At 40.3% G+C, this 24,663-nt stretch overlaps 2 protein-coding genes across 4 annotated transcripts in view; one reads left to right on the top strand and one right to left on the bottom strand.

The window, feature by feature from the left end:
* Window positions 1-1,205, top strand: part of si:ch211-269k10.4 (uncharacterized protein LOC100150242 homolog) — a 5,087-nt gene extending 3,882 nt beyond the window's left edge. The window contains exons 5-6 of the mRNA XM_038711635.1: window positions 24-131; window positions 219-1,205. Coding sequence (XP_038567563.1) covers window positions 24-131; window positions 219-317 — 207 coding nt within the window. The 3' untranslated portion in view covers window positions 318-1,205. The remainder of the gene's footprint in view (window positions 1-23; window positions 132-218) is intronic.
* On the bottom strand, window positions 895-24,663 carry zgc:158766 (uncharacterized protein LOC100009641 homolog). 3 transcript variants are annotated; one of them, XM_038711630.1, is made up of 24 exons: window positions 24,420-24,663; window positions 19,203-19,400; window positions 16,944-18,135; window positions 13,200-13,403; window positions 12,714-12,837; window positions 12,093-12,186; window positions 11,480-11,566; window positions 11,061-11,177; window positions 10,882-10,980; window positions 10,478-10,620; window positions 10,237-10,375; window positions 9,998-10,120; window positions 9,730-9,894; window positions 8,641-9,506; window positions 7,691-7,940; window positions 7,304-7,393; window positions 6,449-6,673; window positions 6,046-6,216; window positions 5,773-5,950; window positions 5,569-5,685; window positions 5,049-5,330; window positions 3,966-4,192; window positions 2,654-2,723; window positions 895-1,290 (listed from the first exon to the last, which is right to left on the bottom strand). In XM_038711630.1, exons 1-23 carry the CDS (start codon window positions 24,486-24,488, stop codon window positions 2,679-2,681), a joined length of 5,205 nt encoding a protein of 1,734 aa, XP_038567558.1. In that variant the 5' UTR covers window positions 24,489-24,663; the 3' UTR covers window positions 895-1,290; window positions 2,654-2,678. The 3 variants fall into 3 exon arrangements, with proteins under 3 accessions (XP_038567558.1, XP_038567559.1, XP_038567560.1); XM_038711631.1 differs by having other exon boundaries at window positions 5,049-5,327; window positions 24,420-24,662; XM_038711632.1 differs by lacking the exon at window positions 2,654-2,723.

Below are 24,663 nucleotides of genomic sequence, written 5' to 3'. Positions count from 1 at the left end.
TAATGAAAGTTATTATTTTCCAGGTGTCCCTCATGGTTAACTGTGGCTGTATTATTGTAGCTGTAGTGGCAGCTTGTCTGATAAGTGTTGACTTGGCTCACTGGACACAAGAAAATGATCAGCATTTGAGGGTGAGAACTTGTAAAGAATATAACAAAAAAATTTACATATACTTGTAATATAAAACTAACACTCGATGATCTTTATGTTTCTAACAGATGGAGGTGCTGGAACTTTGTGTGATGGGGCTTGAGGTTTTTCTCTCTGCAGTTCTCTGCTTCTGGTTCTCTAAAGAAAGACTTGACAAATCACCATGATCTGCTGTTGAAATTATTTGAGAAGAAATGTGTGAATGTAATACTTTAAATGGTCTAATATGCAGGTGGCTGCATATTAGTGCTTAAAAGAAGTTAAGTGACTGTATTAGCAAACATGATTTTTATTGTACTTCAAGTGTGGCTTTCTGTTCTTTCTCAAATTGCCTACATTGGGGCTGAAACCCCTGCTGAGCAGCCCGGGCTGTGGTCTGCATCTGATGAACTGGACTGAGAACAAAAGACTTGTGGTAAACAAATGTCAGCTTCTCTCATGTGATGAAAAAACAAGTTCATCATCCTCAGCCTCTGCGTCCCTGTGTGTAACGGTAGCAGTTACTCTTATAGTGCAAGGGTCTCTATGTGTGGTTTAACACTCGTGCTCGGTTATCAGTGGAAATATCTGTGACTTGTTTTCAGCTGCACTCACGCTTTCAGCTGGTTTCACACACAGAAAGCTTTACTGAACTATAAAAGATTTGTTAAACTGTAGGCTTGTTTTTTTGTTTTCAGCCGATGCAAGTCTGGTAGAAACACCTAGTTTCATGTCAAAATGAACTGTCAAGAAATGAATACAACATCTTTTAAACATTTTAATCATCTGTACAAACTTGTCATAACACAGGACTGTCAACAGAAAAAAACCCAAAAGATATATGACAGTACAACATTCTCTGGAATGTCCTGCCTGCTATTTTTGTTTTTGTTTTGTAAAATACATAATAAAAAACCTCATCTACATTATAAACACTGATTCATACCTAGTTAATTAAAACAAATGTACAGACTACTTACGTACCATCATGGCAGTAATGTGTCAGTTTCCAATTTACAGTATCATAATGAAATGTCATTTAATAATTCCTCCAATCAAAGTCTTAGTGCTCTGCAGTTGTACTCCTCTTATGTTAATCTCCTTGTCCTAGTACACACACTGCTGTGGCATCAAGTAGCATTCAGCTTGAGGACTTCACAGCTATGAAGAAAGAAGAAAAACAACAAGAAAGGGGATTTAGAAAAACATGTTTTCTACACATTATGCACTCAGACTATTTTTCTTAATTCAACAATATTAAAACTGGCAGTTGACTAACATGCCAATTTGAACATTATATCACCTTTTAGGTAGAAAATGACATTACACAGAACATATTTAAAGATTATAGATTTAATCAAACAAATAATTGGTTGGGTTACCTTAAACTCCTAACCTTTCAGTAATGACTGGGCATCAGTGTTTCTTACAAGGGCGGTGAACAAAATGTCACTCAGATGGTCTTTTTGAGCTAAAATTACTTGTGGAAGACAACAAGTAATACGGCTTTGTCCACTTGCTGGTATTTTAGAAAAGTTATTTTTTGGTGTTTTCCATTTTAGATTCTTTACTCTTGTAGCACAAACATATACAGTACATGGCGTATGTTCTTGAAGTGCTAAAGCAATGCTATTGTCAAAATGTTTTCATATACAGAGTATACTTTTATACTTCGTAACATTGCTATATAGTAACTTTATACTAAATGTTTATGACTAGATTACTGTGATATTTAGAAATGTAAATACAATGAAAATTACTTTTACTACTGACTAGAGCTTGAAGAATGGCTAAAGAATGTTTCTTAAAAAACAACACTGAAATAGGCAGCAGGGGAAATTTCAGGGAAGCTATTGCATATTTAAATCCATCAAATAAAAAATAAAAAATACTTTGCTCTATCTGCCTAAAGCTTTTTCAAAACAGGAAAATGAGCAAAGACTTTTGTTTCTTTACTGTTTTAAAGACAAAATCTTAAACATTTTTTTTTTATTTAATCATAAGACTCATTAAGACTACTTTTGGGTCCTTAAAATAACAGGTTCAACAGTTTGTCAAAAAACACAAAACTCATAAAAGGCATAAACATAAAACTTATTTCACCACAAATGCATTTCAAAGCCCCAAAGTTGTAACAGATCATGCATGCGTTCAAAATTTAGAACACAGAAGAATACAGATTTTTTAATACAGTCTAGGGTTCAAACATATATAAAACTCTTAACATACTTTTTATGAATTCACCAGAATTCACCCAAATGTCAAACAGATACAGAGATGAAAATGAGAGGATGAGCAAACCAAGAGGAAAACATGAAAAAGAGCCAGACGTTTACAAAGCAAACAACCCTGAGGACGAGAGTCCTTTAATCCACCAGTACACACTGTCATGCAGCAGCCACCACAGGCACCAAAAGCACATTTTCACACAGATTAGTAGTCAAGCCACAAGTTCCTCACAGTTGTTAATGAGGCTGCGAAGGGAACAACACAGATGTCCACTTTGGTGTCACTAGTTACTTACTGAGCTAAAACCCCTCAGCTCTGAGTCAGACCACAGTAGAGAGGCCTGCTGCTATATGAGAGTTGTTGCTCTGGTAAAAACAAAACAGTAAAATAATAATAATGTGAGTGAAATAATTATTTACAAAGCGCCTTTAAATCCTTAAAAAATAATTAGTTCTCCCACACTGCTTACCATTTGCAGTCAGTTTAATGGCTTGTGTAGTTTGTTGGATTATATTATATATCATTATAGCTGTTAATGAGAAGACAGTTTACATCTGAGAACAAAAGCTCCACGTTCAGATCAATGTGGGAATAAAAAGACGAAAATGACTTGATAATGACTTGAAAATGACTGAAAAGACTTTTGTAGTTGACAGTTTTCTCTATATGGAGTACAGGTTCTTCTTCAGATTTAAATATTTTAATTGCAACTTTTTATAATCAGATACCAGTACATAGCCAAATTGGGGTTATAATCAGTCTTTAAAATCACATAATATGTTCCTGGCTTTAGGCCTCTTTAGACAAATAATCAACATGGTGCTAAGTGTTTGTATTTACTATCCTTTCTAACCTCTATTGTCTTTGTGTATGAAGGCAAATAATAAAACTACATTCAGAAAGAAGGAGCTTTCAGCTATCAGATTGATATGATAATATGCAGCACAGACTTTATTGTAAAGACGCTTTGGCAACTGTGTGACCATGTGTCTTCTTTAGAGCTCTAAAAGAGTGACAATACAGCGTTTTATATATTGCATTAAGGACATCCAAATACAGACAATGATCAGAATACACACAATAATCCAAGGTGTATGATGAATAAAAATACATAAAATGTATGTACAAAACAAATAGGACCCAAACTTACTCTGTTCCAGTTCGAACACAGTACATTTTGGGCTGGGTTTTCCATACTTGTCAATAAAGGCTAGACTTAAAAGACCCAATATAATATAGGAAAAATATAATATATTTATGGGGTACATTTAGAGAAGAGTTGAATATCACCAAAAAAAACATCAATGGAATCGGAAAAATAAGAAAAGATATAAGTGGGGGAAAAGAGTACTTCATCTGGTTAACTGTGTGTGAACCTACTAATATTTGACACCAATGAAATAACACAAATAAAAAAAACATACAAAATGTTCCAGGACATGAAAGAGAGAGAGAGACACACAAAATATAAATGACTGTCACTTCAGCTGTAGTTTTTCTAATAATTCTCAAAATACACTCTTACGAAACAACATGATGTCAGCAGTAGTACTACATCAGGTCATCTTAGTAAACAGAGATAACAAGGAAGATAATCAAACACTCACTGCTGTGATGAACTTGGTGCCCTGGGGTTGGAGGTCTTCCTCTTTCTGGAATATCGAAGAAGACACAATGGAGGAGGGAGGTGTGGAGGAGCACAAGAATGAGGGGGGCTCATTGTTGTTGTAGGAGTCCATGACAATGCTAGGGTGCCCCGGTATAGTGAGGGTACTCAGGCCTGTTACACTGTCACTGGAGGTACATTGGGAGGATGTCTCTGAGCTCTCGGAGACTGTCACACAACAAAGAAAGAAAGATACATTCCTATTGCAATACTGGATCAAGCACCACCGAACTCCAATAATTTCCTATTGAGTCAAGAGTTCAAGTCAGTGTGCCGGCAGTTACCAAGTGTGTCAAGGCTTTTGGGCATTTTAAAACTACATATGTATTATATGAAATTGGCATTTCCAGACTTTGGCAACTCCTAGTGGTAACAGCAAAGAAGACACAGACAGTAAATTACCATCTACCCCTGTAAGACTGGGGCTTTATCGCTAACACATATATTTGCTTCATTTGTAGTGCTTTGTGAAACAAAATTTAGATCTCTTTTCATTTTCATTCATTTTCATGTCTTTTTCTATGTGTCAGAAAATCCCAATTAAATTTACTGTGAGACAGTAAAAACTGAAAATGGGTATGAAAACATTTCATTGCACTTTTGAAAAATGCTAAAAATCTATTATTATTATTAGTAGTAGTAGTAATAGTAGTAGTAGTATTATTATGCAATTGTATTTACTGATTTTAATCATTTGAAATGTTTTTTGTTCAGATTTACTGTCCCCAAACATCAAAATGTCATTGTGTTTTCTGTGTCAGATGACACTGTTTACAGCTGTTTAAATTAAATTAGGAGGAGAAAGAGCAAATGCGGTGCTTAATATGTGCCAAAGTTCTTCCCAAGAATTAAAAACAATTAACAGTTCAATTAGAAAGTGTAGCTGAAAATTTCGAAAATCTTATTTTCACCAAATCTTTCTGTATCGAATTTAACAATCAAAATAAACACAGGTACATTCCCTGACTTTTTATTTATTTAAGTGAAAATAATGGCCCTAATGGCTGGAAGAATAGCCACTCACTCATGGAAGGCTGGCTCCCGGTGTCCTGCTCCAGCTCATCCTCCTCTATGCAGTCGTAGGGCCACTGGGTAAAAGAGGGAACGCTGGCCATTGGGTATGGATGTGTGTGTGTGTGGGAGGGTGAGGAGTAAAGGTGAAGATTGAGCGAGCCCAGCAGGGAGGAGGATGACTGGCTGCTGGAGGAGGAGGTGCTGCTGTTGGAGATGGTGGAGTGCGGTCTCTTGAACGACATGGCGTGTTCAAATGAAGGCACTGCGATTGACGCCCTGGTCCTAGACTCTGCTGGTGGAGACAAACACAGTGAGCTGTGGGATAATAGGTGGGATGAAAAGTGACAAAAATGTATAATGATTCCTGTGTTAGATTATATCTGGTGTGTTAACTTGACACAACTTTCAAAATACTTCTTGCATTAAAACACCTGCAATCTGGAACCAAGTTTTTGTGGTTTCAGCAAGATTTTGTATAGCTAGGGAGAGAAATAATAAACAAATACAGAAAGTATACAAGAACAGCTCACCTGACCCCTTCATGATATAGTCAATGGCTCTGTCACTGATAGCTGCATCACTTGGCTTGATATCCATGAAAGGCTTGCTTCCAATCCCCATGGACACCATCTCCTGCATGCGCAACTCTGGAATCCAGAAATGTAAATCTTTAATGACAAAACAGCGGTATGAATATCAAACTGATATTCAGATCAAAATTACAATTTAAAAACCTCTGTTTCTCAGCGCCTGCCTCCACAGAATCTTCCCTATGATGGCTGTCCACACAGCCTTGACCTCTGCAGAGGTGGCTTGGAGTATAAACGTATCCTGTGACTTCCTCCGACGGAACCAAATCTCAAAACGTAGGCCGCTGTCGCCAACATTTTCAGTCATACCTATCTCTGCTGTCTAAATAGAAAAGAATAGCAAATAATGTTTTTAATGTCATTATACAAAAGGCGCAAAAACTGCCAAAAAACCCTCCCAAAACAAGACATTCTTACTTTGAAGGACTGTTTATAGATGTAAATGTCATATCCTCCTTCAATCTTTTTGGTCTTGCTGAAGAGGATGAGGTCTTCAAATAAGAAGACGTGACGGAGGTATTTCCTCCGTCCACACGAGACTATGAACTCATCCTGGCAGCGGAGTTGACCCTGCTCTTTTAGGTTCACCTGGAGAGGAAACACAACCATTCACATGCGTCAGAGAGAACAATACAAATTTTGGTGGTATTCTGACCTCACTCTGCTGTATACATAACAAGATGACCTCAAATTCAAAAATAGTTTTAATGACCTCTGTCTTGCCAGATGGTCTCATAGTAATGTTAAGTTGGCTTTTATGCTGACATCAAAACTGTCATCATAGCACGACATGGCTCTGTGCCCATGTGTTAGTGCTTACATCACAGCCCCTAATGGCATCCATAGCAAGCAAGTCGTTGCCATGGCGAAGCTGAAACTTGACCATCTCCTCTGCAGTGCGGAGGTCACTCAGCTCCTGTTCCTGGGACTGACTGCACTCCTTGATCAGGTCTTTGAGCAACAGTGCATATTTACTCATCCTCTGGATGGGTTTCAGCAAGTAGGACGCCAGGTCCATTTTGTCCCCAAGCTCCATCTGTTTATTCTGGAGAGAGACACAGTGGGAATTTTTATTGTATAATATAATAGATTTAATATTGAGGATCGTGGAAACTGGAGGATCATGCAAACTGGAGGCCAATTATGTTTTCTTGTACACTGTTTATTAGCCATTAGCCAGCTGATGTTTATTCAGTGCTTGTGTGTTGGATCTGTATTAGAGCCTGACTGATTAGAGCTTTTGTATGCCTTTTTTAAATATCAACATCGCTATTAAGACTTAAAGACTTAAAAATATTAATTTTTCAACATAAACAAACCCTTAAACATGCTTACTAAAGTATGGTTACAAAGATATGTCAAATGTGTGACACATTTAACATTTGTACTAATTGTGTCTTTTATGCCAAACCGGTAACGGTGACACTGTTTCAAAATTAACTCAAACATCTCTGTTCAAGTCTTTATACAAAAACAGGGTTTATGATCACCCCAACCAACTCCTCTAATATGTGTATATTTCTTGTGATATATTTAGTGTATAACCATAAAATCCCGCGTTTGCTTTTTGAATTTATTTAAACAATTTAAGGTTCTGCGGAAGAGTTTCATGTCTTTGGCTTAGAGATGACCTCTGCTGCTGTGTAAAAGCTTTAACCAGAGTTTCCAGACGCACCTTAAAGAATTCGTTCCCATGGCTGCTGAGCAGAGTGTCGGACTGGGGCTTATTCTTGCTATATAGAGCATACATTCCAAACTGATCTTCCTGCAAACAAGATTAACAAGTTACAACACTGACTACAGTAAAAAGTATGCAGACATTTCAGTATGGTTTGCCAAACACTATTTATGTTTCGGCCATCAGTCATATTTATCCTTCTGCTTATAAACAATAATGGAACAGCGTGATAGTGAAACCATGACACTACACTGGAAGCATTGAAAAATGTCAGTAACTGCAGGTCAACACATCGTTGTTATCGGGGGACACTGGACCTGGGTGTAGTTTTTAAGCTGTCTGTGTGCTGCCTCAGGGCAACACTGACTGACTGTCTGGACTCACGTGTCTGAGAAAACAGCTACTGATGGACAGCGGGGCGTGGGCGCAAGACTCCAGCTCCTTCAGGAAGTACTGACTGTGAAAGTCCCACAGTTTCTCAACATTCCCAAAAATGATGCTGCGCTTCCCCCGCAGGTCCTGGGGCAAGTCCAAACGCTCCATCTCGGGGAAATAGTGCTCAATGATGTAACTGAGAGAGCGAACGTACTCCCTCTCTGTGGAAATCATCTCACCCATGATGTGCTGCACTTTACTGGTGAATAAAAAGACATGACATAAGATTTATGATGAGTATTCATGATTTTTTGCAGTGCATTGTCATACACTTTACAACTTTGGGTAATCAAAAATGTAAAATGTTGTTGTTTAAGTAATCTTTTTAGGTCATTAATCAAGCAAAAATGATATTTGCTTATTCCAGTATAAATTGCTTATTTTCTGAGCATTATTTCATTATATATTGAATATCTGGGGGGGTTCAGCTGTTAGTCCTACAGAATAATCAATTTGAAGACATCATCTTGGACTATGGGAAAATATGATTTTTTCACAGTTTTCAAGTATTATATGAAGACTACATCATCACTATATCAATATACTGTAGGTCTGTGACAAATACGACAATAACTTGAATGGGGGGTGGACAAAAAAAAAGAAACAGCAGAAGAAGGGACATTGACTATAACGTAAAACATGACTAACCTGTATTTTTCAAGAAACCTTACAGTTCTGTTTTTTTGTGGAATTTTAAAGCACTTTCCAAAAATGTGTTATAAATCAACGCAGTTGCGTCAACTGAGCAGGACTCTGCAGAGCTGGCTTGGAGAGATTACTTGATCATGAATTTCAAAGTGTTTGGTGTTTCTGGTATTTTGTCTATGGTCTATACATACTTAAACATGTAAAGTAGTATAAACCTGTTTATGTTTAGCATCAGTGATTCACTTCCTCACCTGCTCTGTTTCTTGCCATCTCCGTCACTGTGTCTGTTAAGGATCCTGGAGGGTGTAGACATGCTGCGGCTGCGTCCTAACACAGGGCTCATCACGTCAGGTCTCTGCAGCTTCTTCTCTGCAGACACATTATTAGCCACCTCTAAGCCCTTGATGTACACACCTGTGTAGCCATGAATGTGGCTGACATCTGAATGACCACTGTCCCTTGGAGTCAGCTCATAGCTCAGTGTCTTCTTCATGATCTTCTTCATTGGCTGCTTGCGGAGGCGGGTGGCCACAGAGTAGACGGGCTCTGAGAGGCAGGAGATGGTCGAGTCGATGGTGCAGTCACTGTCCGTGTCATCAAACGCGGATGGACTCTGTTTGCTGTCACAGTCTGTGGGGAAAGTGAAGTGTGTGGAGGAGGAGATTGAACTGGAGGGGCTCTTGGTGAAAGGCCCAGCAGAGTGAGGCTTGCTGTCCTCAAAAGTTAATGGTGTAATTGCCCCAGGTAAAAGCACACATCCATTAGCTCCATGCTGTTCTGTAGTGGCACTCTGGCTTTCTGCAGTCTTTAAAGACGCCGCTGTGTCAACGGCTGTGGAGTTCGGGGCTGCTGTCATGGCTCGGGCCAAAGTCTCCTCCAACTGCTGTTTGGTCTGCTGACATTTGTGCCACACTGTGTTCCACTGCTGCAGCTGCTGAGGACTCTCCAGGGAGAGCACCATGTCATTGAGGGTGCTGAAGTTGTCCATGGAGAACTTGGATGCCTCAGTGTAGTAGTCCTGCAGGATTTGCACCACAGATGACGAAAGTCCTACACCTGTACTGTCCAGACTCAGATGACAGAAATAATCCTGGCAGTGCTCCATCCATTGGTTCACCTACACATTTGCAAAAATCTACTTTATATACAGTTTATATGTATATATTATGAGACACATAGTTAATCCTGACAAAAATTCCGCCAGTATTGTGCAGGTTGATGAATTGACATGCAACGGTCCATCTTTTAAGATTCTAGTAACCCTTACATTTTAAGATTTGTCTGCTGCTCTTGTAACATAACTTTCTCCAGGATATTTACATTTGTTTTTTAATACTTACTGAGTCATAGAATTCATAGAGGTTGGTTAGGATGTCAAGGTGGGCCTTCCTTCTCTCCACTCTACTTAAGATGGAGCCCAGATGTTGCTTAAAGTCAAGGAGAACAGAACCTGGAAGGGACTCCGGTGACTCTTTCACTAGCTGCAGGCCATGCCTCTGCTGGTGCTGTCAAGATGATCACAAAAGTGATCAATTTAGCTTGTCTTCTAAAAATACAAAGGAGGTGGTCCACAGGGAATGTGCTCAAGAATTGTGTTGCACTTTTTACCACTGACTCCTCCAGAAACTGGTCCAAGCTCTCTCTCATCTCCTTAATTTTGGCCACAGACAGAGTTAGCGATTCCAAAGGCGTGAGTTGCTTCTCTCCCTCTCCACTGAACCAGAGTTTGATCTGGAAAGAGATCGGGATTTGTTTATTGATTATCACATTTTGTTGAGAGAGTAGAAAAGCAGCAGGAAATTTTCAGCACAGATGACGACATCAAGAGGGAAACAGTTTAAGTTCACCTGTTGTGTTTGCTCCTCAAACTTGCGTACCTCCAACAAGCTCTCTAACTCTTTCTGAGACTTGTTGGATAGGATCACAAGCTTATGGACTTCTTCATCTACTTGGTTATACAGTTCATTCAACATGTCTACAGCATCTCTAAATGAAAAAAGAAAACCATAATCAGGCAAAACAGATTTATACAAAATTTAATTATTCAATTATTTTATTATCACAGTACTCATGTTGACCATTTTGTACCTGTAGTTTTCATTCTCGCAGGCCTCTTCCTTCCTGATCCGGGCGAGGACAGTGCCTCCTTCTAGACGCAGTCTGTTTAGACGGGTGTCATCTAATACACACTTCATGAGATGCCTCTGCTGTTCCATCACTTCAGACACCTCCTGAATGAATAGAATAAAATTAATATATTTTCATAGTGGATTTAATCACAAATGAAGTGAAATGTCAAAACAAAATCATGTCAAACTTCTTGACCTCAACAGGCACAGAGATCATTGTAGATACAACATGAAACTGAACTGTTTACACCAGGTAGGAAGAAAAAGGCCAGCAGAGAGCTATTCTGTGTTAGTGGAGACATAATACATAAATCTGTCATGATAAATCAGAAGCCCAGACTGCCTGCTGGCGCTGTGTCTGACCTTAGAAGTCTTCAGGTTGCTGCTGTTGCTCAGTGTGCTGATAGACTCCTGAAGGGAGGAAATCGCTGCGCTGCAACTGCTGGCAAATGGTTCAATTTTCTGAGAGACAGAGAGAGTAAGTAAGTTTACAAATATGTTCATAATGTTGGCTACAGTCCAGCCACCTCCGTCTTACCAACCTGTCTGAAGTGGATCCAGTGATTGTGGTCGTAGTGGAAGGTGCCCTCCAGATCTCGTGTGAGTTGGGTTTGGTCGATGTGTTTTAGCAGGACTTTCAGAGATGACAGTGTCTCAGTCTGCGGCAAGAAAAAAAAACACAAACACACACTCAGGTCTCAGTTTGAGTATGTCCACTATTCCACTTCAAAGCTACAGTAACATTAACTTTCCACAGGCCCATTCTTGCTTTCTTTCAATCTGTGCCATCTTTGGCCTATAGTGATGAAATAATGATAGAAATTCAAGTCAAATCTCTCTCCAGTAACAAAAGGCTTATCGAATCTTATGAAATCAACTTGGATCTAGCAATCAACGACATGAATACATCGCTCTTTTTGAAATACCTCTTATCCATCTGATAACAAGAGTCTTTCTTTACCTGGACATAAAGGTCTCTCTCTGGTTTGGCTGCTGCCTCCTTGTCCACCAGAAAGAGAACCGAGTAAAGTGCATTTGGTACTAATGTCTGCAAAAAACACGCACAAGCAGTTTTAACAGTCAGTTAAAATGAAGAATGTGAATTAAAACACATGTAGATTTTTTTACATGAACAGCTAAACCATGTCAAGTGCCTTATAATGTATGTGTGGTTTACAGGATTATCATCCTTTCATCAGAAAGAAACTCATCATCATAACATGATGAGATGTCTCTTGCGAGTCGGCTGCAGCCAGCCCACTCCCAGTGTGTGGTTAAAAACAGACAAGTAAGCACAGGCTCCTCCACAAGAGCCCAGAGGCCAACCTTTTTCAGAAAAATGTCTTGGAGCTGCGGTCGCTACAAAATGAAGGTGCGCCTCTTTAAAAAAAAAAAACTGTGTCAGAGACTGAGAGGTAGAACAATAGGAAATGTGTAAGGAATGCCATAGTGTAACTCTGAGAGAGACATAGCTGTAGTATTACAGCTGGGAAGACAACAGAGATATAGCAGGGTCTTAAAACTCTTTGGGCGTGTGCTGGAGGGTAATTACATATTTTCCACTGTGGGCTCACCTGCAATTCAGACAGAAATGACAACAGAGCTGGAACAGGCTGCTGCCTCCTGCTGTCTATTACAACAGTTAAGCCTTGTTCACGCCTTTCTTTCCTGAAACCAAAGTATTACAGTTAGTGTACTTTCTGAGACAGACAACTGATTGCATGTATACCATACATTTTTTACATAAGCTTAAAGATTGCCATGGTCTGATAATTGACGAAAACCTGAACACAGAAGCATCTGATTGTTTTGTGACACTTGTAGATCGGAGACATTTTTAGGTCCAACAAATCAATTTACTTTTGGTGATAGCCTTAGTGAATGTATGTATTATACTGCTTTACAAAAAGCTGTAATGTCTAATCAGGAATCTAAACATGAACAAATATCTAATAATGCCAAACCCTTTGACCCTATTAGACTGACAACTGACGTATTTTCACTCTCACATTTACTGACAATGCACTATATAAAAATACTGACTTTTTCTATAAGCTTTAAATAACAGCTGCCGTGTTAGGGAACATCAGAAAAATGTCAAATATATGGGACAATAGTCACGTTCACCTCAGGGGAAAGGGACAGGTGTGAGTTCTTAACGTAGACAAAATAAACCCTGAGTGTGCGTGACTTACCGCAGAGTGGAGTAGTAGTAGCCCAGTAAACAGGTGAGGTCATTGACCGTGCAACTCTCACCTGTCCACACCTGAGCTCTCGTGCACACCTGCAGCACTGCCCTCCCACTGCGATCTCTGTTTCCTGAAAGAAAGAAGGCCGGCAGGTGGGTCAACAAACTCATGTATCTACTATGACTTTCCATGTCGAGAATGTAAAGCTTTGAGCAGTTATCATGTCAATGTTATTCTATCGGTGGGTTACAAAACTAATGTTGCTAATGGCACAATATCCTGTGTTAAGGCCTGTTGTTATTTCCCAGCAGTCGAGAAGACATGTTGGACATGTGGTACATCATGATATGTGAAGTATTTACAAGTCAATACAACAAACAGTACAACACTACTGAATGAGTTTACTTGTTCTGGTGCGCATAATGTGTGTGCATGTGTCAAAATGCAGCTCAAGCAACTAATATGAGCTGTGTGCGACTCACACTCCCCTACCTGGCATAATCACAGCACCCGATGTGAGCAGCTCTTCATTGACCTCTGACACTTGCGTGGGGAGGGCTGAGTTACTCTCAAAGGAAGAGCTTGACACTGACGCCAGCCTGATGGCCGTCCCATTGGCAGCTTTGGGACTGTGTGACTCTTCTCCATTGTGCCTGTGCCACCTGCTCTCACTGCTGATGGTGTCATCATGCTGTCCTGTAGAAAGAATGATAAATGGTGGGCACAAACCTGATAGATTTTCTAAGTGATATTTACTGAGCAACAAAAATACAGTACAGTCTTTGGAAATTAGAAACTTCCTTTCACCTGAGTACTTTCTTACCTAATCACAATACCTCATCAAACAATTGTTTATTAGTGGTGAGATACGCGTTTTTTAATAGTGAGTTCACACTGAGTCATCATGGAGACCAGGTGTATAGTCAGCCTGACTTACGGGTAACTCTGGCATTATTAGAATCTTAAAGCTTTGCATCCTCCTCTTCAGCCCACTAAACCTCCAGGCTCTGTTTAAGGAATGTTGCTCCTGACATTCCCAAGTGGTACCGTAGTTTATAGACTTTATCCTATTCCAAAGGCAGCAAAACAGAATGCCAATCTTCACAAAGAGTACACTATCTTTACATTCAACTGGGTACTTCACTGTGCCTTGTCCAATGAAGAATGTAAACAATTGTTTAATAGCTGTTCAACATAACATTGTTCAGCAACAAATGCTTTGCTGCTTCTCTCTGTCATACTTGATAGAAAACTAAATATTTTGGAGTTTTGGCCAAGACATTGGATATTTTTAGATCATTTAATCAATTAAAATAACTGTAAACAATTGGCAGAGTACAACCATTAGTATTAAGACAGGAAAAGTAAAAGATATTTGATTTGTGGTCATTTAAAAGTATGACAGCTCCTTTGTTTGCAGCTTGCTGTCTTCCTGTTTGCAGTAATTGGACCTAAAGGCAGCTCCACCAGAACTGTGACAAATGTTAACACTTGAACATGTTATAAGAACATTTAAAATACCACGTAATAGGAATCAAACTCTATTAGGGTATAATAAAGGACAGCAATGCTTTGAGCTAAATGATAATGCCAGCTTGCTAACATACAATATTAACATGCTGATAACATGATGTTTACTGAGGTCCCCATCCAAGTTTAGCATGTTTGCATGATAGAATTTACTAGTGTAAGCACTGAAGAGTACAAGGTAGCTGAGGCTGATGGGTATGTCAATAGTTTTGCAGGTGTTTAGTCATAAACCAAAGTTTTAGACAAAGTGAAATCTTGACCTGATGGTGGTGGGATCATTAGTTATATCATACCTCCAGATTCTGTGAGTATAGACATAGCCCTCTAAGAGAACACCAGTTAATAGGATCCATCCTCTTGGGACCATGAATGTGTGTTTATTGCAATCCATGTTGTTGAGATATTTCAGTCTGGACCAAAGTGGTGGACTAACTAACTGACTGGCAGGCTGACCGAATTACCATCCCTAGAGCCATAGCCATAAGCTAGGTCCTTTTAAAACATCAGTCATCCATGCACTACTAGGCTTGAAAATAAACAGAAAACCTGTTCTGTGACAGTAAACCCTCCCAGCTCAGCCCCTATTGTCAGTCAGTGCATTTCCTGTGCGACTGTGTGGCCTGGCTCGTGTTTGCTGCATGTTTCCTAAATAGCTTTGTTTTCAGAGGAAGTGACAAACGTAGAGAAAAGCCTCCTGAGTATTGTTCTGTGTGAAAGTCTGTTTTTCTGTGTAGTCTGCGGGACACATTTTTATAGCTGTCAAAGAGGCCAAATCTGCACTGGTGGCCAGAGCTTTGCGTTACTGATCACATAAATAACGGAGGATGTGTTTTGATATTGAAGAGTTTGCTGACTTATATATGAAGTAATTCAACCCTTCTGGAGTATTTTGTCAGAGTGGCTTGAGTCAGTGCAAGTTAGGTATTGTGTTTCTGGACTGAAAAGACTCTCCAAAGACACAGGCATAGTTTGAAAGGCTTTTTCATGGATCCCCAATGGCTGATTGATTCACAAAGGAAACTTTTGTAAATGAGACAACCCATCTGGGATCAGTGCAGCCCCCAGCCCCAATAACACTGTAGGGTCATATCATTGCGGGATGTTGGGGTCCCTGTGGTTGGTTTACAGGGTTTACAGGATCTTTTGTTGCCTTTGAAATGTCGTTGTGGGAAACTTGCTTTGCAACAGCTGAAGGTAATCTCAGGAATGCAACAGTGATGTGATTTAACTACTGTATTTTTGCTGAGTGGTGTGCATTTATTACATGTATTTATTTTAGAAATCAGTACTAACAACCTGAGCTATGGTCTGGCATAGTCCACGGTTAAGATTCAGAGATTTAAATAAAGTCAGCCAGTTTTTACCTCACATTTCAATTCACGGAAGAATCCGTGTTTTCTAAAAACAGCATGATTCCCTAGGTGGTACTCTAACATTGAGCTTTCCTGATCTACCACTCATGAACCAACACAAAAAAACAGACTGACAGCTGTAAAGAAAACACAGTTGTGACTGAAGTTCTGTTTTCTGGGAAGGGCCATACCTGTCCCATAAACGTGCCAAAGAATACACGAGCTTTGAAAAACAATCTGTCACCAATAGCAGTGTTGCCAGTGCTTCAGAGCTATGAGCTGTCTCCATTCAGACTCTAACTGAGCCACCTGATGAACTGTTGCAACCAGTCCTGCTGCAGGGTATGATTAGGCACCCTGGTGAGAAACCACCATTAACTTGCTATTTAGAGTGAAACTTCACCCTTAGGTTGTATTATTTGATAAGCAAGAAATGATGAGTCATGGACTGTCATGTTGATCCAAACACTGTTGGAGAAAATAAAACTTAAAACACTATTCTTAACCATATTACAAAAGTGTTATTAATAATAATTATTATTTATTGTATAGCTGAAGAGGATGTATAGAAATCCTTTACATAAAGAATGAGGTTTATTTATTATTCTATATTTTTTTTATTATCAACAAATCCCAAGTTCGCGCACCGCCCCTCATTCCTACTGAAGGAGTGAATTTTTAAAATAAAACTTCACACACAAACCTCACAAATGTATAATTTAATTTTCTATAAAAACAATCTCCGAAAACACGTACACACTGAGCTCAGTGGCAAAATAAGCTTTGTTACTTGTTATTATGATCAATCCATTGTTGGTTTTGGTGTTTTCAAGGTTTTTTTGACAATAACAAAAACAGTATTGCCAGCCTTATCCTTTCATTAAAAGTAGTAATACCTCATTGTACTCAATGATGAGTAAAAATCCAGCTTTGAGAATTTTACTTTGGTAGTAGTTGGATTAGCAAAATGTACTCGTACTAAAGTTATTATGAAAAGTTGCCCCTAACAGGTCATTTTAATACTGTATTAAATAGTATACATGATATAATTATTAGAATGGATGCAGTGATGTGTGAAACAGCATTGTTATTTATAGCTGGTTGAAGTGGAGCTGATTTTATCTGTATATCTGTATTATACGGTGGGTGTCAGTGGCTCATATGTTTTTAACGTAAAATCTTAATCTGCAAAGTAACTAGTTAATTATGTACGTAATAGACAAGTATCTCAAAACAGTGCTTAAGGACAGTGCTTGAGTAAACATACTTAGGTACTTTCTACTGCTGGTAATTAACTTAAGTGTGTTTTTTGTTGTCACAACAAAGGTCTGAACATCAGTGCATCATCACATACCTGACTCATCTTTGCTGCTTCGTCTCTCAGAACCAGGAAAAGCTGCCTCAATATCCAGCTTCCCAAAACGAAGAGCATAGCCATTCATCAGCTTTTTGGGAGAGATGCTAGATGAGCCTCCAGAAGAGGATCGCTCCCGATGGCTTTTAATCTGTCCTGTCTTGTTAGTCCTCTCCAGTGACTTTGACCGTCTGTCTGATCGTCTCTCTGCACTCCTCAAACCCCTCTGTAAGTAAAGTAAAGGTGTGCTGGGCCTTGAGTCATCACCACTGAGCCAGCCCCGGCTACTCAACCTCCGGGATAAATGTTCTCTGGAGGAGGTCCGGGTGTCGAGGCTGCTGCCTGGCGTCACTGGGCTTTCCTCCAGGATGGATTCAGAGCTGGATCCAATGCACATGGGGTTCTGAAGGGCCTCCATGTAAGATTTCCTGAAAAGTCTCCTGCTCTCAAAGGCTACAGAGTCCCTCGGGAGGCGACGTCGAGGGCCTGGGTTACTGAGGTCTGTACTAAAAGAGAGCATTTTGGACCCCCTCTCTCTCCCACCACTATCCTCACTCCTGCACTCTTCAGTAGGTCTTTCAATTTTAATGATGGGTGTAGCAGTGTCCGGTGCACTGACACTGTGGTTCTCACTGCTGGAGTCCATGTTGTGTGTATTTGGGGAGGTGGGCTCAGAAAAGATGGAGTCAGCTCCTTGAGAGTGCAGGGACTCTCTGGAGCTGCGATGGCTGTCCAGAGTCCCTGTGGATCCGCTGGTGCTGCAGGTGCTGAGATGCCCGCGGAAGCCACCCCTGCTGCAGCGTGCTTGCATGATGGCGTCCGACGTGCTGCTGACAAACAGTGGATTGACCACGTTCTTCCACGGCGTCCTGTATACAGCCGTACCAGTTGTAAGCAGACAGTTCTGTAGTGGGTGCAGGTTTCGGTCACGTGTTACATTCTGCAAGAACTCAGCTGTGAAGACGCTGCCATACATGCTCTCTGCAATGGGGATTTCTGTAATGGCCTGGCCACTGGCTGACAAACATTTTATTACTAGCTTGGCAGTCTTTCGGCCTAAAGGAACTATCTGTAGATAGAAGTCTCCTTGCTTAAGTCGCACTTTGTGCAGAGGGGCAAGCTGCAGAACGACTTTTTCGTGGATGCAGATAGGCCACCCCTCATGATAGAACAGCAGTCCTCTGAAGCTCACCTGAGAGAAAACAGAAAAATCAGTCAATACCCACTCCCGCCTAAAAGATAAAAGATTATCACCTGTGTGTCATGGCTCAGCTGTGGTAAGACTTGCATCATTTCAACTGACATCTGCAAACAGAGTTTTCAAACACATGTTTAACTTTAATGGAGAGGCAAGATGTTTTCGTGGGACGCACTGGATGAATCACTGTCAGCAATCATTCGACTAAAGAGGAAAACCTGTCTGATCAGGCCTGGTTTTGCAGAAACCTCAACACAAATTTTCACTGTGACAGAATAAAAAACAGACTCAAAGGTTGGCTTTTTTCATCTCTTATGAATGTCATGGCAAAGACTGAGGATGTGATCTTCCTCTGAAGCCTCTCATATTGCCTACAATACAAAGACTCTCACGCACGGCAAGCTATTCTCAGGGGCTAGGCTTAGGTGAATCTATTGCTCTATGGCTATCGTCACAGTGTAATCACTGCAGAGATGAATACAGGGGAATAAAGTTTCAGTGCTTTGGTCATAGAGCCCTAACCCACAGCAATCAAAGCTTGTGAGAGAGAATATTGAATTTCACTTTGGGACCATGGCAGCCTCTCAAACAGACCACAGTTCTCTTTGTTTCCCTATTCAGAGAAGGATGGCTGCTTTTCAGCTTGTTTTCGGAACAATAATCAACTCTGTCTCAGTCTGATGCTCCCCCTTCCCACTTTTTATATATAAAAATATATAGATATAAAAATAGATATTCACACTCAGTAGCACTGTTCTCACATACTTTTGTCACAGACATTTTGGAAGTACACAAGTAAACATACCCTGACACAGTAACATGTTTTAGGAGTGCTTTATACTTTATCTTTTCTTGTTGTGTCCTCACTGACCATTTCTCAACCTTTTATTTACGTTGGATTGAAAGCCAAAAATGAGATCTGAGTCAGTCATGCAGGAAATCGCTATGGTTAGTAACAGGTAAATCTCTGACTACACTGTAACTCCAAATGAATTCTCAAATAAATCTCAGACGGCATTAATGGATTCCTCGATTTAACCTCAGGTGCCACAACAACTCACACAGGTTTCTTGTTGAATGACCTGCAGGATCCTCTTGGCAGGTAGCAAGAAGTCAATGAGGCAGCGGAGGCCGTCTCCTCTGTACTGCCTTTCCACCACACTGAAGAGCTGCCACAGGACCGTGACAGCGGTGGCATTGAAAGGTCGGTACAGGGCCGACAAGGTGTTCTGGATACAGTTGTCCAAAGACTCAGCGTCCTGGGGGAAAGAAATCTTTCATCAGGTCAAGCTCGTGCTAAATATGTGATGGTAACAAGAAGGCTCAAAGCCACATTAATATCTCCCAAGATACAGGAAAACAGGAGATCATATGCTACATGGACATATGAACATGTGCCTTTTGGCTTGTGACCCCTTAAAACAAAGCCATGTCTACTTGATCATAGATTATGGCCTTGGTGTGAATATGGGCTGTGAGCAGGCCAACCAAATTTTCTTCCCTCTCAGTGTGTTTCATTCCAAGGATTTTCATTTGTGTACAAAGATGTTACATTTAAACAAGACAAAGAGTCTCCTAGAGACTCTGTGAGCCTGTACTTAGGCACAGCAATACTTTGAACTGCTGTGTTAACCTGCTGATGTTTAGCAGGTAGGCTATAATGTTTACCGTGTGTACTATTATAGTAAACACAATGTACAGCTAAGGCTGATGAAAAATTTCCTAAAACATTTCCTGGCAATCTATCCAATGGTTTTCGAGGTATTCCAATAAAGGCCTGAAATGTCAACCTTTTAGCAGCATTTGAGGAAAGTCAGTGGATCACAAAAGTCAGTAGGAAAAGACCCATGAAAGTCAAATATGTCATGGTAATCCATTCACTAGTTGTTGTGATATTAGTCTGGACCAAAGTGCTGGACCGTCAACAGACCGGCATAGCCATCCTTAGAGCCATGCCACTAGCATGGTTAAAAATATCAATACATGTTGCAAAACTATAACCAAATAACATTAATTCATGTACATATGGTTGCATTATGCACATGACTGAGCATACTGAGCATGATCCCACTTAGCTAGACAGTCAGGAAGGTTGAACATGACAGGAAATGTCAGCCATGATGGTCTTTCCATCAGAGCGAAGGGAAACACCTGGTGGGAGTGACATCACTGTCAGCAAACACAAACAGCAGAAATGGAAAGTCCAGTCTGGAGTCCAGTTGCAGCCGGAATGGTGCAATGTTACCCACTAATAACAATCTTCATTGTTGACAATTATCTGGCCCGTACATGACCTGGGCCACCACCACCTGTCCCCACCAGAACAGATGACATGTCTGACACAGTTAGTTACAACTCATCCGGGAACGAGATGGGACATTTGGGATTACAGCAGTCCTGGTTGAGGTTGACCTGGTCTTGTAGTTATGTTCTCAGTTCAAGCTATGACCTTCCTCTCACCAGTCAAAGCCAAGGCCAAACATCCCTCAGCGATCTGTTCTTCCCAAATGGAACACAACAGCGGAATATAGACATCTGCCTCCAATGATAACCATACAGATAGAAATGCCAGGGAAAGTCCCACACTATGACAACTACGAACCATATTGAAGAAAGTGGGGGTTGAGGATGCAGCTCCTCAGAATAACTTTCACCTGAATGTCTAAACTGCATTTACATGACAATAAAAGTGTGTAAAAAAGGATGGCTAGAAATAAAGAGATCACCTGTGCTCCGGTGAATCTAGCTTGTCAGACAGCCCATGTTTCACCCTTTGTAGGATCTGTCCTGTTGATCTAAGCTGCTCGGCACAATCAATTAGAGGAGAGTGAGTACAGTTCAGTGCATTGGTACACATGCCACGACTCTACCACAAGGCGCTCATTGTGCACTCCGCCTGTTTAAGTGGTATGTGCTGTACAGTGTTGGTGCCCTGAAACAAAACGCCCACCTCCATTAGCAGTCAGGCTGCTTTTAGTGAGACAAAAATGTCTCTGGGCATTAGTCACTGTTGCACCCGGGAGGAGAAGAATAACATGGTGTTTCATTGGAGGAACGCTAACAATGGGAGGAAAGCCCTCACTACATAGTTAGAAAAGACCAGCAAATTTTTTCTTCAGGTTCCCAAGGCAGAAAAAACAGTGGTAGTGACAGGGATAGTATTTTGAAGAATTACCCAACATAGCAGAGACTTGAGCTGAATAATCAAATTAAATGCTATTCAACCTGTTGCACAGGGGTGGCTGCCCATGTAATGTTATGGCACACAAAAAAATGCACTTATATGGCACAAACAAAATATATGGCTTTCCAATTGTTAGGTAGCATTTGCAGCTTTTCAAAAAGTGTCACCTGGCTAGTGGGAGATATATCTGCAAGTCTCAGCAGAACGACTGAGCTTAGCCAACTGAGCTTAGCTTCCCATCCGCTCTGAGCCACAGAGGAATGCAGTGTGTATGGTTGTGTATGTCTAGCCTCAAACTGGGACAGGAGCAGATTGGGAAGTCCCACCCTTTCTGATGCCAGGTCTTTGTAAGCGGCCGCCTGTCTGATGGAGGACCGAAGTGGTAATTAGGTGGGACACTCTTGTCTAAACCAGCTGTTCAGAAGGCACAAAGAGCTGGTACGTAGGCTAGACGATAGAGGTTTTGTCTCTAAATGAAACAAACATAGAGGCTTGATAATCTGTAATATTAAGTCTAAGTTTGGGTTGGGAACCAATACTACAATGTCAGTGAAAGTTTGTAAGCCACTACAAAGCTGAAAATAGCATTTTATTTGTAAATTATATGGGAAATATATACCATGGAAAAATAGTTCATTAGCTAGTAACCCTAAAAGCACAGCACTGCAAAGTGGAAGAAAATAATCAAAGTCAGAGGGATAGAAAAAGAGAAGGGGTGCGTCACAGTGAAAGAAAAAGTGAGAGACCTACAGAGACAGAGAGAGAGTGAGCGAGAGGTGGTCACTGACACATTTAGTGAGGCACGGACACAAAAGGCACTGCCTACCAGGCCTCCAGTGGAGCATGAAGCCACCAGGGGAGTGTAACAGGAGAGCCCTGGAGCCCCTACTCAGGCTGTTCACTAACCAACCTGCTAACAGCCTCAAAGGCAGCGAGCTGACAAAGGCCACAGGTTGCTCAGACCTGCCCCGCTGCCAGGTGCCAAGACACCAACAAAAGAGCCTAGAGAGATTTTACCATTGAACCCGCAGTTGGATTCAGCTTTTGATTTGTACCAAATCTTATCTTATGATAGGAGGAGAGACGAAGAGAAGGGCTGGGATGTGATGTCAGACAAAAGATCTTAACATTGTACTAATAACTCCCAATACATTTAAGAGCAACCTTAGCCCTCATTAGTTCTATCAAACAGAGATAACCAAGTGAGAAATGTTGACTTAATAATGCAAAGATAAAGACAAAGATCTTTGTTAAATCAAAATATTGCTCTATTAAACATATTTTCCTGGGCGCTATCAGTGCCATTTGCAGATCTGACTTCTGCTTTCACACAAGTGTCTCAGCTTAAGACAAGTGTCTCAGTTTAATATACTTGTAAAATGTGTGTACACATTTTACACCACACACGTATGACATCACAGATACATTGCACGAAGATCCATCCACCTCTCTCTGTGTATGAACACTACAGAGCACACTCTTTGGTGGACAGGATAATTATATTAGAATGGCATTGTAAAACTACACTTTAGTAAAAGTTATAATGTTATCTTAGAAGATAAACTTTAACACCCAAGAGGCCCACACTGATTGTCTGACAAACACAACTAAGTCTGTGAGGTGACAGTGAGTGCAACAATAATGGACGTCCGGAGGTGATAAACTGGCAACGGCCTACAGCAAAAGTTACTATTTTTAATTTTCCTTTCATTTACAACAACTTATAAAAACATTTCAGTTTCATCAGGCTATAGGATACATTGTAAAATGCAAGGCTTACATATTGTTTTCAAGCTGGGGCATTAAACAGTATTACGCACAACAAAAGATGCAAGTAAATAAGACTAAAAGAATCTGTGGGGTAATGGGTAAGATTTTACAGATTCCCACACTGGTTATCAGAAAGACTTGATTTATGGCAGTAGGAAACTAATGACTTTGTCCCACAGGATGTTAACAACATTGACAGGATATTGTTCTTGAACAGCCCTGACAGACCTTGCCAACCCTATAGATAGATGTTGCACTGTTTACACACACACACACACACACACACACACATACACTCACACATTTGATTGGGCTGCTGAATAAAGGACAGACAAAAAGTGAATGGAGGTCCTTCAGCCACTCAGAGCAATGATGAGCAGTTACAGAAGAGACAAAGGAGATTAACAAAGTCTGCATGGTAAATATAGCATGGGTGCATACCAAAACAAGTGGGAGGATGATAAGGAAACAAACTTATCAGAGATGATAAAAACTTGTGTATTTCACGGACTCCAAAAATGATTTAAAAAAAGCACCTGCATCAAATCTTTTTTTCATTGTTGTTGGGTTTTTTAAAAAGATTTTCCAACCATTGCTCATGATGGCACACAATATGTTGATGTCTGTATTTACAGAAGACATACTATAACTGAAAATTTGAAATATGTGGTATTTATGAGTTCCATTGTTTAGCTCCCTTTCAATACTGCACACCTAATATGTTTTAATCACAGAGGACATTCACTGTATTTGGTTGTAGCTCAACAGATGGAGAAAATGTTGTTGGGCCATCAATGAAGAATTACACTCCCAATGCCCTTCGAAGTGAACATAGAGTACAATAAACAGGCAAGTATCTGAAAGCAGCAGACAAGATTTTGATGAGAATGTATTTATAGTTATACACTGTGATGTGTTAAATTCTATCACTGAATCAAATATTAATAACTGAAAGTGAATGAAAATATACCAAGCAATAATATAATGCCAGATCAGCAAAACTATTATTCTCCCTCTCTTGATGCATGGATAAAAGGCTACCTGATGTGTTTAGGCTACAGAGCAAGAAGTCAAAATATCATCTGTCGACGTGCTGAGACAGAAACATTCATCTGCTGAATGTACACAATAACACACACACACACACACACACACACACACACACACACACACGCGCGCACACACACACAGTCAAGAAAGGTTCCCAAGATGCCAGGTTTATACTCAATACAGAAGAAAAAGGAAAAAAGTTAAGATACTTGCAAAAACACACAGAAAGAAACAGAAACTTCCAGTGTTATGAAAACACACTTCAAGCTCGTACCTTAATACTCAGGTAGTTGTCACAACTCCGTGACTTTGCTCTGGAGTGCATTTTGCCCAGTGACAGCATTTAGGCACCAGACAAAATACCAAATTTATTAAAAAAAGTGTCATCAACTCCAAGTGCTAAAATCCACGGTACAATCCACTCTGTAGGTGCTGTAAGTCATTGCTGTGATATCAACAGGTCCTGTGCCTTCTCTCTCTCCTGTTCTCTCTGTGTGCTGAGGTGGAGGCAGCTGGAG

The sequence above is a fragment of the Micropterus salmoides genome, unplaced genomic scaffold (assembly GCF_014851395.1).
Source record: "Micropterus salmoides isolate LMB-PRFRI ecotype aquatic unplaced genomic scaffold, ASM1485139v1 Ms_hic_scaffold_11, whole genome shotgun sequence".
Lineage (NCBI taxonomy): Eukaryota > Metazoa > Chordata > Actinopteri > Centrarchiformes > Centrarchidae > Micropterus > Micropterus salmoides.
The sequence above is the reverse complement of the archived record's forward strand: the minus strand, read 5'-3'. Positions and strand labels throughout refer to the sequence as shown.

Coding starts and splice junctions, on each gene's coding strand:
- zgc:158766 (XM_038711630.1), bottom strand. CDS start 24,488: ATGCTGTCACTGGGCAAAATGCACTCCAGAGCAAAGTCACGGAGTTGT. Junction 18,136..19,202: donor TCATTCAACAAGAAACCTGT/GTGAGTTGTTGT, acceptor GTTTTCTCTCAG/GTGAGCTTCAGAGGACTGCT. Junction 11,178..11,479: donor AGAGAGACCTTTATGTCCAG/GTAAAGAAAGAC, acceptor TTCTTGCCGCAG/ACTGAGACACTGTCATCTCT.